Source organism: Triticum aestivum, chromosome 4D (genome assembly GCF_018294505.1).
Source record: "Triticum aestivum cultivar Chinese Spring chromosome 4D, IWGSC CS RefSeq v2.1, whole genome shotgun sequence".
Classification (NCBI taxonomy): Eukaryota; Viridiplantae; Streptophyta; class Magnoliopsida; order Poales; family Poaceae; genus Triticum; species Triticum aestivum.
In genome coordinates, this window is record NC_057805.1 from 70,118,259 (window position 1) to 70,134,143 (window position 15,885).

The following is a 15,885-nucleotide window of genomic DNA, read 5'->3' on the forward strand; positions in this document are numbered from 1 at the left end:
GGCGGGATACTCGCCTAGAGTAGTAAAATGGGTGCTATGATAGGTCTTGTCCAGCTCGTCTGGAGTAAAATGAGTGCTATAAAGGCTCTACCAGAGATTTGTATATATGGATCAAATTTGTGTAGATATTTGGTGCTTGGAAATAGTAGATCTCCAACATTAAAAAAGATTGTCATCTTGGCACCTTCTATCTATGATCTCGATATTCTTGACGTAACCTTGAAGAAATTATTAAAAAAGATTGCCCATTAAACTAGGTTATGTTATACCTAAAGCTCTGCTTCGAAGCATGAAAGTTGTCAAGATCGTATTTTCTGAAACAGGTACGATTTATTTGAAACATTCAGAAATTTGCTATGAGTTCACTTGAAACTATTTTCGTAAACTTAAAACATAGAACCTGCTTAAAACTTAGTATATGCAGATAATTTCTGAAAGTGTTCCTACCTACGTGCACTTCAGCAGGGCATACATCCATGACTCGAGATGCCCCGCAACAACAACCAAAAGAGAAGGAATCACACTTCGAGTAGTTCAAAAGTGGCATGCATGCATGGCGTCTCTCCTGTAGTTGCATGACTAGATTCAGAACCAACGGACACAACCGTGCAAGCAAACCTCAGCAGGCGCAGGGCAGAAGCAGAATGAGGCCATAGATAACTACAATTGACATCACTGTTTAATTATTACGATAATTGCATTACAAAATTGGATTTCCAGGTCACCCGAGTGACCACCACTGAAAGCGACTCTATCACACCATCTTCGCAATTACAATTACACATGACACAACATGACCTAAAAGCGTCAGCCAGCTGCCACGACACTGAACCAAGTCCTTCGAGAAGAAAATAATAACCCGAACCAACTCTACACTAGCTACACAACACGATCCACAGCTCCTGAACCCAAAACTTCGGTTTCATTTTCTCGTTTGATGACCTCTACTTTCTACTAATTTGGAATCTACCAATATGACCACAGCAAAAGTTGAAATATTACCCGACGGCTACCTGACCATGCATGCTTGCCATGTCCAAGCGGCAGCCAAAGGAGCAGGGGCAGCAGGGCACATGGTACAACGATCCTAGCTTGTACCAAGTCGCCCAAATGCCATCCAAAACCTGACGAGGCTAACACCTGGTATGTACGTATAAGTTTGGGAAAACTCTGCATCCGAACCCCGATCGATCGGTCGATCTAGGGGTATCAGATTTGTGCGGGTTAATCCTCACTAAGTTTCCTCTAATCTGCATAGGTTTCGGAAGCTTTGCACGCCTAATCAGTTTTCCTGAACCGAATTACACGAGACCTGACGAACATGTTAGTGGGGGCTGCTAAGGAAGAGGGGTCTGACGGATGCCGCGTTCATTCAGAACGGTTTCTGCAGGTACGTGAGCATGTCGCCGAACGCGGCGGCGTCGCGGGCGAAGGCGCCCGGCGACGGCGGGTCGAAGATGAGCGAGCCGTCGATGACGAACCCGTCGTCGTCTATGACGCCGCCCCAGTCGTCGCCCGGCCATCCCTCGGCGAGGCCGGCCGCGTGCTGGCTCTCCGCGTAGTCCATGTCGCTCGGGAAGTCGGGCGAGGGCGAGGACAGCGCGCGCTCCGAGGAGCTGGAGTCCGTGTGCAGGCGCGGCATGGAGTGGTTCGAGTTCGAGTCCCGGTCCGCCGACCCGGAGCGGTCGAAGCAGAGCATCTCCGTGGCCGGCGGCGACGGCTGCTGGTAGAACCCGTAGTCGGACAGCTCGACCTTCATCGCCGGCCCAGCAGCGTGGTACTGGCCCGGCCGCGAGTTCTTGGCAGCCGGCGCCGGCGCCGGCTTGACGTCGGCGGCGTCGGAGTCCGCCGTGTCGTACCGCTCGATGACGCCCTTCTTGTTGTAGATTCGGCAGAGCACCCAGTCATCCAGCTGCAAAGATCAGGAAGAGAAAAGTCTCAGCGACGGCGATCGATCGATCGAGCAAGATTTTTTATTTGAAAAGCAACCTAAGCTAGTGTACGTGTACGTGGACGGGAGATGGGGAGGGCGGGCGGGCGGCGTTGTCTCCATCCCGCGGTGCGTGAGCCATGACGCCATGCGACCGCCGCAATTGCTTTCCGCGCGCACGTCGCTGCCAAACTACAGGCTGTGACAACTTGAGCGTGCTGCAACTTGACCATTTTCCCTTGTTCTTTTTCGCATGGGCACGACGCACCTAACCTGCCAATTGACTTTTCTAAAGCTAAAATACCACTTGCTATTTCAAGAAAGATCTCCCGGTCGATCTCTTTTTAAATGAACGGTAAATCTCTCGCTAATGCTGAAAGAGGAAGGGATTAAACGAGACAGCCAAGCATCAGCGCAGATTGACAAAGGTGGTTACCCTGAGCGCGTTGTTGGACTTCTTGCGGGCGGCGGCGGAGCGGTCGACGTCGGCGAGGCGGTACTCGTGCATGATCCAGTTGGTCTTGACGCCCTTGGGGGGCTTGCCGGCGTAGAAGACGAGGGCCTTCTTGATGGCCACGGGGCGGGGCGACCCCACGGGCTTGTCGGCACCCGTGGCCTTCCAGTACCCAGTCCCGGCGGCGCGGTTCGGCCGCGACCCGTTGGGGTACTTGCGGTCGCGCGGCGAGAAGAAGTACCACTCCTTGGCGTCCGGCCCTCCTCCCGCCGCCTTCTCCGGCAACCGCCACGGCTCGAACTTGTACAGGTCGACCTCGGCGATCACCGGCGCGGCGATGGGCAGGCCGCCGCACTTGCGGCACAGGTAGTACATCACCAGCTCCTCGTCCGTGGGGTGGAACCTGAACCCCGGGGGCAGCTGGAGCGCGCCGTCGAAGCCGTGGTCCATTCACGAACGGGGGCTTGAGGTCGGGGGGCAGCGGGCGCTCGGGAGATTGGTTAGTGAGGGGGCTGGTTCGACTGATCGGCGGCGGCGGCGGCTCGAGCTTGGGGGGGAAGATTTGGAATGGAACATAAGCTCGCCGTACCCGCCCGTATATATAGGCGGGGGTGTCGACGGGCGGACGGGGAGGGCGCGATGTGACGCACGTGCAAGTTGGGGAGGAGGGGGCTGGTTGACCGTCGGATGACAACCCACGTGTCGACCATCGGACGGGCGACGGGACGTGTGAGCCGTCGGATGAAGGCGTGGGGCCAGCGGGGGAGCTCAATTGTCATGGATGACGTCAGCAGTTATGTCGCCGTCTGGGATGGCGAGGGAGCATCCGAGCCCGTGAGATATGACGAGGGGCGGTCCGTACCTGCCTGTGCGGTGGGGCCCGGGTTAGGAAGGGGGGCATGTTGCGCGGGGCCCACCGGATGCTTGCGGCCCTTGGGATAATTGTACGGGTCGTCGAGATTCCCATAGTCCACTTGGTCCGTCTCTCGGCTCGTATAGGGTAAAAAAAAAGTGTTTCGTTGCGGATTCCGCGGATTTCAAGTTTAAAACTTGCATCGATCGCCACCGTCGATGATATCTAGGCGCCTTGTGGTCAGCTTTTAGGGTAGGTTAAAATCGTCTTCTGTTGAACTTGCATCGAAATCTGTACTGTCACCTACTCCTAGGCGACTAAGTGCCCGGTAGGTGTAGGTCCCTAGGATAACTTTTTGGGCAAGTTTGATCTTTCTCCTTTTTTTCTGCAATGGTAAATCTAATCTTTTGAAACAGATTTCACCCTCGGCGATAAGATATAAAAAATTTAACATTGTACTCCTTCCGTTTTTATTTACTCTACTTCATATATTAGCTTCGTCTCGAGTCAAACTTTTTAAACATCAACCAAGTTTATGTAAATATTTATTGACATTCAAAATCTCTATTACTTAAAAAGAACTTGCATTGACATAGAGATTCGCCTCTGCCCTGCCACCAAACTCTCTCCTCCAAGCTTCACCGATGAGCCCGTGGATTCGCCTCTGCCCTGCCCGCCGCTCTGGCTACCGGTGGCGAAGAGTAGAATTCCGGTGCCTGTGCTCCGGTTAGTAGTTAGGTCGGGTTTCTTTAGTCCTCACAGACGCGGCGCTCGGGCAGATGACAGCGCTTTTTCTTTCTTCCAGGTTCCTCCTCCTCGAGTTCGTCTGTCTAGACGCAGTCGACAAAAATCCGGCATAGATTCCTACCGTCTCCTTAGGGCGGCGAGGTTAAGATTTCTCGTCATGTCGCCAGATTTCGTGTCATATGATTCAGATCTATTTAAGGGTCCAGCGACAACAACTGTGGCTCAAGGGCACTGCGCACGAAGACATCCCGACTGTCATCGACAAGGTCAAGCCAGCTCTAATGAAGAGCGGCTACAACGGCGCGTTGGGACTCGTTTTGGCGGCAGTAGTGGTCGTTCGGTGGTCTCGGAATCTTAATATAATTTTCATTACATTTGAGATGCTTTGTACTTTTGATGAACTTTTATAACAAATGTAGACATTTTCACAAAAAAATATAACAAAAATCACATCGAGATCCTTAGATCATTTAACGACCAATATTACCGCTCCACTTTATCGATGTCGGTTTGACCTTCTCGATGACAGCTGGGAAGTCTTCAAGTATGTGTTGCTAAGGATCAACTCTCTAGAGTTGTCGTCATCGCTGTCGAACCCTTGACTTATCTAAAGCGTCTAACATCAAATAGACAAAAACTTGGTGGACATAATAATCCACTACAACATCAAAATAGCCAGAGCAAACGACCCAACCAAAATTTCAGAAGCGAACCAACCTATAGTTGGATAGTTAGAGGGACAGTAGTATCCCCGGCCCATAAGGGTTCAAATCCTGATGCTCGCATTTTTCCTGCATTTATTTCAAAATTTATGCTGATGCGTTTTCGGTGGGAGGAGACGTTCCCGTCGACGACGAGGCACCTACGGTGACTTCGTAAATCTCAAGATGATATGCCAGCTAAGTCTCTCGAAGGTGCTCATAGGGATAGGGTGTGCGTGTATGCGTTCATATGGATGAGTTTATGCGCGTATTTATGAGCGCTTGCGTCTGTAGTGTGTTAAAAAAAAACAAAATTCCAAAAAATAGAGGATGTGGGCTCTGTGCCATGCTCGGTTTGTGGTCAGCTTTTAGGGTATTTCAAGAATTTATTTCAACCAGTGATTATTGAGATGTATATTTAATTATTTGGTACAAAAATGATTGTGTTCGGAAAGTGTTTTTTTTACTTGAATCTAACAATATATGTTATGCATCTCTAATTCACATCTCAATACAAAAACTCTTGGCCTAGAGGATATAGGCTCTGTGCCATGTTCTGCTTGTCGTTAATTTCTGGTCAACTTTTAGCATATTTCAAGAATTTATTTCAAAAAAGATTATTGAGGTGTATATTTAATTATTTGGCACAAAAATGATAGTGATGGAAAGTGTTTTTCTTTAACTGAATCTAACAATATCTGTTCTGCATCTCTATGTCACATGTCAATACAGAAACTCTTGGCAAGGCTCTGTGCTATGTTTCGCTTGTCGTTTGATCACCTGGATTTACCGCAGCCTGCATCCTTCCTCATAGTGTAAACTCCATTAGCCAGAGAGGTGCTTTGAATTTCGGGTCGGCTGGTTTTTTTTCATGCAAGCCAGGCAGTCATACAACTCAAACTTTAGTCCGTCAAAACCCAGTGTTTTCATACTCTGCATCGAGTTTGACATGTTTTTTCTGTTGGAACGTGCCCACGTCCCGCTCCTCAGGTGGCTAACCATGCAGCCCGCGTCATCCGCGTCCTCAACGGCCGCATGCACTTTGTGCTTATCGTCTCCTGCATGTTAGCGATTACTGGCTTATGCCGTTGTACTCCCACGTTCTCACAGCTCTCTCTCATGTAAACTGTATATATGTGTGCCGGATGCATGAATACAGGCAGTGTGTGAGTGTGGCATAACCAAACTTGGTATCAGACGCAAACACCTCCGATCCTTCTCTCTCCCACCGCTTCCGCTATGCACCGTCTCCTCCGCCGCACCCGCTCGGCGGACTTCGACGCGCCGGCGCCCACTCCGCTCGCCGCCGTCCCCATCGCCACCGCTGCTCCCGCCCCGGTCACCCCTTCCCAGGCCGCGCCCGCTGCCGCGGTCGCCCCAGCACTGCGCCGCGCGCACCTTGGCGATCTGGGCAAAACGCCCATGCCCGAAGGGGCTGCGGCTCCTTCCTCCTCCACCTCGGCACCTCGCGTGGTGCCCCCTGCCCCGACCACGGGCGTCCTTCGGACGGCCGGCAGCACCCCCGTTCCGCGCCTCCCGCTCGGCGGCACAGGCGGCGCCCTCGTCCCCCATCCCGGCCTCGGCGGCTCCGTCGCCGGTCCTTCCTCCACGGCCGGCCTCCCGCCCTCCATCGCGCACTACTTCACCACCAAGCTCCAACTCGAGTCGGGTAACTACTCACGCTGGCGTCAACTTTTCTACATCATTGCGTCATTCCTCTGGCATTTTAGTAGGCGACGGGTCTCGTCTTCCCATTACCGTTGTAGGCTCTACTACTGTGTCTAATTTTTCTCTCAATGACGTCCTCATATCCCCTACCATAATCAAAAACTTGATCTCTGTACATCGTTTTACACAAGATAACTTTTGTTCTATCACTTTTGACCTTTTCGGTTTTTCCGTGAAGGACCTAGCCACGGGGAAGCTCATCATGAGGTCCAATAGCCACGGGGATCTCTACCCCTTCTTCACCAACTCCGGCGTCCAGGCAGCACTCTCCGTCGTCACCGATGACATCTGGCATCTTCGCTTAGGGCATGCTAGCAATAAATCAGTTTCTATTCTAGCACGTGATTTTCTTCCAACTTGTAATAAAAATAGGCCTAGCAACTCCGTCTGCTCATCATGTAAACTAGGCAAGCAGCCACGGCTGCCTTTTTCCCTTTCCACTTCCAAAACAAGTGCACCTTTCCAATTAATACATTGTGACTTATGGACCTCGCCGGTACCTAGTTTCTCTGGCTTTCAATATTATCTTGTAATTCTAGATGACTACTCACACTACTCGTGGACGTTCCCCTTGCGCAACAAATCCGATACCGCTGACACCGTCTCACGTTTCTTTGCGTATGTTCTCACACAATTTCACGTCACAATTTAATGTATGCAGTGCGACAACGGTGGTGAATTCCTCACCTCCTCCTTGCGTGATTTATTCTCTCGCCGCGGTGTTTCCTTCCGCTTATCATGCCCACACACCTCGCCACAAAACGGCAAGGCCGAGCGCCTTATCCGTACCACCAACGACGTTCTCCGTGTGCTTCTCATCCACGCAAACCTTCCGCCCCCTCCCCTTTGGGTCTAGGCACTCCACACCGCCACCTACATCCTCAACCGGCGCCCCTCCTCGGCCATCAACTTCGTGACGCCTCACTTCCTTCTTCTAGGTCAACACCCCACATACGACCACATGCGCGCCTTTGGGTGTCTCTGTTTCCCCAACACCATTGCCACTAGCCCACACAAACTCGCCCCTCGGTCGTCTCGCTGTGTTTTCCTCGGATATCCTCTAGAGCACAAGGGCTACCGGTGTCTTGACCTATCTACTCGCAAAGTCATTATTTCCCGACACGTCACGTTCGACGAGAGCGCCTTCCCCTATTTTCCTGCCGATCACCCTCGCTCCTCCCCTCTTCCGTCGACCACAGAAAATCCGGTCCACCAAATCTGCCCCGAACCCCGTACCTCGTACCTCCCATATCGGCCACCCACCCCGGGATCCGCACCGACCCCTCCTCCACCTACCAGCCCTGCTCCACCAACGAGCGCCCCGGCCAATCCGCGTCTACTCCGCTCCACCAACGAGCGCCCCGGCTCATCCACCGCGCGCCCCCCTCCCGAGCCATGCAGCCCGCGTGCCCCGCCAATCACCTCGCCCCGTGAACCTGCCTCCCCGTGCACGCCCCACTTTCCCTGCACGCCAGCCGATCCACCAACCCCCGCCTCGGACAGCTCCCATGCAGCCAGTCCATGTGCGCCATTTGTCCCGCCCCTCCCACCACGAGCCATCCCGGTTGCACCACCCACAAACCTCCATCGCATGCGCACACGAGCAAAATCTGGCTTTGCCCAGCCCAAAGCACTCCACACCACGACCCCGCCCATCAGCCCCATTCCTTCTTCCTATCGTGCTGCCCTTCGAGGCCCAAATTGGTATGCTGCGATGCTAGAGGAATATAACGCACTGATGAAGAATAATACGTGGTGTTTAGTGTCTCGTCCTGCAAGTGCCAATGTCGTTTCAGGCAAGTGGATTTTCCGGCACAAGTTTCATCCGGATGGCACTCTTGCGCGTTACAAGGCGCGGTGGGTGCTTCGCGGTTTCATGCAGCAGGCCGGCATCGACTACACCAAGACGTTCAGCCCCGTGGTCAAACCGGCCACCATTCGGACTGTTCTGAGCATCGCCGCCGGCCAGTCGTGGCCCATACATGAGCTGGACGTCAAGAACGCCTTCCTCCACGGCCACCTCGCGGAGACAGTCTACAGTCACCAGCCGTCCGGCTTCGTCGACACCAGCTCACCATCGCACGTTTGCTGGCTGAACCGTTCTCTTTACGGTCTCAAGCAGGCGCCTCGGGCGTGGTTCACCAGGTTCACGTCCTATCTGCGGACGCTTGGCTTCGTCGCGTCGCGATCGGACTCCTCGCTCTTCGTCCTCCGACGAGGTGATCACCTCGCCTACCTGCTCCTCTACGTCGACGTCATCATCCTCACCGCCAGCTCGGGCGCGGTGCTCGACTCCGTCATCCAGGCTCTCCACCGCGAGTTCGCCATGACTGACCTCGGCGCGCTCCACCACTTCCTCGGCATCAACGTCACCACCACCGCACGTGGCCTGTTTCTTTCCCAGGAATAGTACGCCCTGGAGATCCTCGACCGTGCTGGCATGCTTAACTGCAAGCCCATCTCCACTCCGGTCGACACGCTGGCCAAGCTCTCCACCGACACTGGGCCGCTCTTCCACGACCCGTCGCTCTACCGCAGCTTGGCCGGGGCTCTGCAGTACATCACGTTGACACGCCCCGACCTCTCCTACGCCGTCCAACAGTGTTGCATGTTCATGCATGCACCCCGCGATTGCCACTTCCAGCTCGTGAAGCGCATCCTGCGCTATCTCCGTGGCACGACTCACCTTGGACTTCGGATTCATCGTGATGCCGGCACTGAGCTTGTGGCTTACTCCGACGCCGACTGGGCCGGCTGCCCCGACACGCGCAAGTCCACCTCGGGCTGCTGCGTCTGCCTCGGCTCCAACCTCCTCACATGGTCGTCTAAACGGCAGAGCACCGTTTCTCGTTCGAGCGCCGAGGCGGAGTACAGGGCGGTTGCCAACGCCGTCGCCGAGTCGGTGTGGCTCCGCCAGCTCCTCGGCGAGCTCCACCGGCTTCCGTCGCGTGCCACGGTCGTCTACTGCGACAACATCAGTGCAGTATATATGTCGAGCAACCCGGTGCAACACCAACGCACGAAGCACATCGAGATCGACCTTCACTTCGTGCGCGAGCGTGTGGCACTAGATGAGATCTGTGTTCTCCATGTGCCCACGAGCTCGCAGTTCGCCGACATCTTCACCAAGGGGCTTCCGACGGGGGTCTTCCTCGACTTCCGGTCCAGTCTCAACGTCGACGCATCCGACGTTTCGACTGGGGGGGGGGGGGGAGGGGGGTGTTGGAACGTGCCCACGTCCCGCTCCTCAGGTGGCTAACCATGCAGCCCGCGTCATCCGCGTCCTCAACGGCCGCATGCACTTCGTGCTTATCGTCTCCTGCATGTTAGCGATTACTGGCTTATGCCGTTGTACTCTCCGACGTTCTCACTGCTCTCTCTCTCATGTAAACTGTATATATGTGTGCCGGATGCATGAATACATGCCGTGTGTGAGTGTGGCATAACCAAACTTTTTCTTCTCAAATACTCCTTCTGTAAACTAATATAAAAGTGTTTAGATCATAATTTTAATGATGTAATTAGTTTACGGAGGGAGTACTCCGGAAGCGCAGGACCAAGGCGATCTCAGCGGTGCGTGCATGCATGGTCCATGCCAAGCGCAGGCAGGGGCACAGAGCAACGGCGTGTGCGAGGTCGCATGCACGCAGGGCCATGCATGTTCGCGTGTGCGACACGTAAACAGCTGCGATGCGATGGTGCGGCTAGATTGACCCATGTGACCATGTACATCGTCCGAGAGATATCCATGTGACGCTCACGTATGTGGCCAGCGCCCAACTGTACGGTCAGCGACGGCGACGGCGACCTGAGCAGAGGCATCCTCGCGACGAGTCGCGAATATCCATCCCGCGAGCAACCGCGGTAGGTCCCCGGGCGAGACCGCCGGGGGAAGCCGCACGCGCGCGGCCGGCGACGTGGACTCGACCGCCGCTTTTGGCTCAGCGCAGACGGCCCTCGTGGAGTCACCGTGGTCGAAAGGCAGCTTGCACATGACGTGGCTCACGCTACGTCACCGTGCGCCATGTACGCACTTATCTCCGGACCGGAGGCCAGCTGTCTCGCGTCGAGCTCGCCCGGGCAGTCGGCAATTCCGCACGCGGCGCTGGACTTTTCCAGTGCGGCGAGTCGCCGGCGCGAGGTGCGAGTCAGCGACGCATCGTTGCGTAGCGTTGTCCCACGCGTCCGGTGGCCAAGCGCCCGCGCTGGTGGGCGGCGGAACCTCCGCCGCGCGTGTGCATATCACCCCGTCACTCTTGCTACAGCACTCCCTGTGCACCGTCTACTTGTTTAAACTCTTAAACGGCCTGCGCATATCACTTGTGTGACGCCGTTCGCTTTACGCGAGTAAGTTATTACTACTGCGACGCAAACCATACGCGGCGATCCAAAGCTGCCCAACGTCCCTGATCCGATCGACTTAAAAAAAAAAAACGTCCCTGACCCGATCGACACAGGCCTCGCGACGGTTGCCCCGCTGACTGAAACATGTGGGGCCCCACCTGGCATAAACGGCATGCTCATCGGTAAGGTGTGAGTGATCAGGTGAGATGGAAAACAAAGGCACTTGGCTGTTGGTTTGACGCGGCGGGCATGAGCCGCCATGCTGCCTTTGTGGTTTCACGTCCACGTCGATCTTAATTTTGTATGCGCGCCCTGTCGGGCGAGATGGACCTTTGTGCCGTTCTTTAACTTTAACCATGTGCAGTGTATCTGCCCCTTGGCAATCGACAACAGATTCCTAGTAGTTCCTGCGAGGCTACCAAGAGACGTGGCGATTGAAACCTTCTGGTTTCTCTCCACTTGTCAAATCAGTATGGACGTGTTTGGCAGCCGTAGCAGCCGGGTCTGGCTAGCTCAAGCCTGCGTCACATGAGGCTGGTTGAGCAAATGCAACCTCTGTTGCAACATCTGCATATTGTTTGGTTGCCCGTATCTAGTTCTCTTGTATTAGGGGATAGCTTAGCGCATGGTGTTTGGTTACCCGCATTGTCTAAACTCACACATAAGCACGTTGTTTGGTTGCACACACAGCGCGAGGTGTGCCAGCCTTGTACCCTGTATGGTGAGGTTACCTTACACATGATCATATCTAGCACACCAATACCACAACACTGCAATAACGACGAACTCCACGATGATGATGAAGTTCTTCACCGCAAGGCGTGGCGCCGCCTTGGCAACTGCAACGTTGCCAACTTCAACCACGCCAGTTGTGTGCTTTCGCACGTAGTTAGCGTAACCTTCTTCTGCCGCCTACCTAGTTTTAAACCCTCTATGGTTGTTGTTGCTGTAAGATGCCACTTGTTCATTGCAAGCTTTCCATGAACTGTAAACCCCTGGTGCCCTCCCGACAAACACCGCATACCATTTGTCCAGCAGTGCACAAGAGCAGCATTTGAAGCAGCAAGCAAAAGAACAATCAAGAAGCAAGCAATGGAGCAGAAATAGTAAGCATGCATGATCATATGGCATAGTGAGTTCTAACCTAGCACTATATGGTGTCACCCTACTACCATATCCAAAAGAGGGTGTCATCCTATCACCGCAAGTTCACGATCATCATGAGGGGTTAGTATATACCACCTCAACAAAATATACAGACCATCAAACAGTTTCAAGGCCTAGCTACACAAAATATACATCGTCATCGCCGCACCGTCGCCATCCAGGATCATGCACGCGGTAACCAGCAGCAAAGCTCTAGTAGTAGTCCTTGCCCAGCCAGCTCCTGAGCCAGAGCACCCTATGGGCGTCTTCCATGGCAACAAACCCAACACCCTGGGCCTTGTTGTCCAGCAGGTGGCTGAGAGCTGCCATGAGAGCCTCATCACTCAAGCCACCTTGCTCCATGAAGGTGTTGTATAGGCCAGGGTGGACGTCGACTGCCTTGTGAAAGGATCGAGATGGACCTAGAGGGGGGTGAATAGGTACAATTACAAACTTTAATTGTTACTTAGCAATTTTAGGCAATAATGCGAAAGATGAAAGTGAGCCTAACAATTGCAAGTATAATGCTAGGAGCTAAGCAAGATAAACAAGTAACACAACTAGGTGAGTAAGCAAGCACAATATGATATATATTTTTTGACACCTGAAACAGTAGGAGAGGCTCCTACTGTGTAATTAAATTAATAAATGGGGGGGATTTACATATGGATCTGTACATGCCATCCCATTTGGGTATGGGTGGAGGTTGGGAAAGAAACAAATCAAAGGGTAGCTACAAAGGAGGTTAGAAAGGAGATATGTTTGTCTCCTACCCTATGAGTTAGGAGAGATAGGTCTTCCACAATATGATATTAGTAAGTGCTAAGAGACAAGTAACCACAAGTAGAGAGTTAGGGTTAGGGATAACCGCAACTCTCGGAGACGAGGATGTATGCCGATGTTCACTTCCTTGGAGGGAAGCTACGTCACCGTTAGAGAGGTGGATGTTACCATGAAGGCACACCAACGCCACGAAGGTCCCTATTCTCCCTTTGAGACAACACCACGAAGGTGTTTCTCAACCACTAGTGGTAGACCTTGGGGTGGTCTCCAAACCCTCACAAACTATTCCGGGGGTAATCACAACGGTCGATTCCTCTCCGAAAGACTCCTACCGCCTAGGAGTCTGCAACCTCCAAGAGTAACAAGAACGATGGGGAAAAGCTCAAGACTTGCTCAAATCACGAATTCCTTTGGTGCAAAGAAGGGGAAGGGGTGGATCTATCACTTGATTGGACAACTTCTCTCAAATGCTCTCAAATCCCTTAGGGATCTAAGATTTGGTATGGAAGAGTGAGAGAGAGAGTGAAATGTGTTCTTGAGGATGCTTGAAGTGAATGGTCAACCCTCACACGGGATTGGAGGGAGATATTTATAGTATGCCTCAATAAGTGGCCGTTGGAGCTCAAAACAGCATTGCAGCGTCGGACGTTGATAACCCACAAGTATAGGGGATCGCAACAGTTTTCGAGGGAAGAGTATTCAACCCAAATTTATTGATTCGACACAAGGGGAGCCAAAGAATATTCTCAAGTATTAGCAGTTGAGTTGTCAATTCAACCACACCTGGAAAACTTAATATCTGCAGCAAAGTATTTAGTAGCAAAGTAGTATGGAAGTAATGGTAACGATGGCAAAGGTAACAATAGTAGTTTTTGTAGTAATTGTAACACTGGCAATGAAAAAGTAACTAAGCAAAGATCAATATGTGAAAAGCTCATAGGCATTGGATCAGTGATGGATCATTATGTCGGATGCGATTCCTCGTGCAACAGTTATAACATAGAGTGACACAGAACTAGCTCCAGTTCATCAATGTAATGTAGGCGTGTATTTCGAATATAGTCATACATGCTTATGGAAAAGAACTTGCATGACATCTTCTGTCCTACCCTCCCGTGGCAGCGGGGTCCTATTGGAAACTAAGGGATATTAAGGCCTCCTTTTAATAGAGTACCGGACCAAAGCATTAACACTTAGTGAATACATGAACTCCTCAAACTACGGTCATCACCGGGAGTGGTCCCGATTATTGTCACTTCGGGGTTGCCGGATCATAACACATAGTAGGTGACTATTGACTTGCAAGATAGGATCAAGAACTCACATATATTCATGAAAACATAATAGGTCCAGATCTGAAATCATGGCACTCGGGCCCTAGTGACAAGCATTAAGCATAGCAAAGTCATAGCAACATCAATCTCAGAACATAATGGATACTAGGGATCAAACCCTAACGAAACTAACTCGATTACATGATAAATCTCATCCAACCCATCACCGTCCAGCAAGCCTATGATGGAATTACTCACGCACGGCGGTGAGCATCATTAAATTGGTGATGGAGGATGGTTGATGATGAGGACGGCGACGGATTCCCCTCTCCGGAGCCCCAAACGGACTCCAGATCAGCCCTCCGAGAGAGATTAGGGCTTGGCGGCGGCTCCGTATCGTAAAACACGATGAATCCTTCTCTCTGATTTTTTTCTCCCCGAACGTGAATATATAGAGTTGGAGTTGACGTCGGTGGAGCCTCAGGGGGCCCACGAGGGCCCCCTGGAGCTCCACCGACCTCAACTCCAACTCCATATATTCGTGTTCCGGGAGAAAAAATCAGAGAGAAAGATTCATCGCGTTTTACGATACGGAGCCGCCGCCAAGCCCTAAACTCTCTCGGGAGGGCTGATCTGGAGTCCGTTCGGGGCTCCGGAGAGGGGAATCCGTCGCCGTCGTCATCATCAACCATCCTCCATCACCAATTTCATGATGCTCACCGCCGTGCGTGAGTTATTCCATCGTAGGCTTGCTGGACGGTGATGGGTTGGATGAGATTTATCATGTAATCGAGTTACTTTTGTTAGGGTCTGATCCCTAGTATCCATTATGTTCTGAGATTGATGTTGCTATGACTTTGCTATGCTTAATGCTTGTCACTAGGGCCCGAGTGCCATGATTTCAGATCTGAACCTATTATGTTTTCATGAATATATGTGAGTTCTTGATCCTATCTTGCAAGTCAATAGTCACCTACTATGTGTTATGATCCGGCAACCCCTAAGTGACAATAATCGGGACCACTCCCGGTGATGACCGTAGTTTGAGGACTTCATGTATTCACTATGTGTTAATGCTTTGGTCCGGTACTCTATTAAAAGGAGGCCTTAATATCCTTTAGTTTCCGCTAGGACCCCGCTGCCACGGGAGGGTAGGACAAAAGATGTCATGCAAGTTCTTTTCCATAAGCACGTATGACTATATTCGGAATACACGCCTACATTACATTGATGAATTGGAGCTAGTTCCGTGTCACGCTATGTTATGATTGTTACATGATGAACCGCATCAGGCATAATTCTCCATCACCGATCCAATGCCTACGAGCTTTTCACATATTTTTCTTTCCTTATTTACTTTTCCGTTGCTACTGTTACAATCACTACAAAACCAAAAAATATTACTTTTGCTACCGTTACCGTCACTTTCATACTACTTTGCTACTAAATACTTTGCTGCAGATATTAAGTTATCCAGGTGTGGTTGAATTGACAACTCAACTGCTAATACTTGAGAATATTCTTTGGCTCCCCTTGTGTCGAATCAATAAATTTGGGTTGAATACTCTACCCTCAAAAACTGTTGCGATCCCCTATACTTGTGGGTTATCAAGACTATTTTCTGGCGCCGTTGCCGGGGATCATAGCTCTATTCTTTGAGTCACTTGGATTTATATCTGCTGGTCACTATGAAGAACTTGAAAGACGCGAAAACAAAAATTTATCCCTCAACTACGAGGGGAGGTAAGGAACTGCCATCTAGCTCTGCACTTGATTCACCTTCTGTTTTGAGTAAGCTTGCGACACCTAAACCTGCTTCTGCTATTAATTCTGATATGTCGCATGTTATTGGTGATGCCACTTCTGCTATGCATGATACTTATGATGAAACTGCTTCTATGCTTGATACTACGGTGCCACTTGGT

At 51.7% G+C, this 15,885-nt stretch overlaps 2 protein-coding genes across 2 annotated transcripts; one reads left to right on the forward strand and one right to left on the reverse strand.

Annotated features, from left to right (window-relative positions):
• Positions 1-657: 657 nt before the first annotated feature.
• LOC123096282 (NAC domain-containing protein 71) lies at positions 658-2,947 on the reverse strand. The gene is made up of 2 exons (XM_044517974.1): positions 2,367-2,947; positions 658-1,912 (listed from the first exon to the last, which is right to left on the reverse strand). Exons 1-2 carry the CDS (start codon positions 2,832-2,834, stop codon positions 1,373-1,375), a joined length of 1,008 nt encoding a protein of 335 aa, XP_044373909.1. The 5' UTR covers positions 2,835-2,947; the 3' UTR covers positions 658-1,372.
• Positions 2,948-5,840: 2,893 nt separating this feature from the next.
• LOC123099643 (translation initiation factor IF-2-like) lies at positions 5,841-6,901 on the forward strand. Its single transcript, XM_044521763.1, has 2 exons — positions 5,841-6,354; positions 6,592-6,901. The coding sequence occupies exons 1-2, from the start codon at positions 5,925-5,927 to the stop codon at positions 6,627-6,629; spliced, it is 468 nt and encodes a 155-aa protein (XP_044377698.1). The 5' UTR covers positions 5,841-5,924; the 3' UTR covers positions 6,630-6,901.
• The last annotated feature ends 8,984 nt before the right edge of the window (positions 6,902-15,885 follow it).

Bases quoted from the DNA above. Each gene is read 5' to 3' on its own strand.
- LOC123099643 (XM_044521763.1), top strand. From the start codon at position 5,925: ATGCACCGTCTCCTCCGCCGCACCCGCTCGGCGGACTTCGACGCGCCG. The intron at 6,355-6,591 runs GTAACTACTCAC...TTTTCCGTGAAG, and splicing joins CAAGCTCCAACTCGAGTCGG to GACCTAGCCACGGGGAAGCT.
- LOC123096282 (XM_044517974.1), bottom strand. From the start codon at position 2,834: ATGGACCACGGCTTCGACGGCGCGCTCCAGCTGCCCCCGGGGTTCAGG. The intron at 1,913-2,366 runs GTAACCACCTTT...TGATCTTTGCAG, and splicing joins AGTCCAACAACGCGCTCAGG to CTGGATGACTGGGTGCTCTG.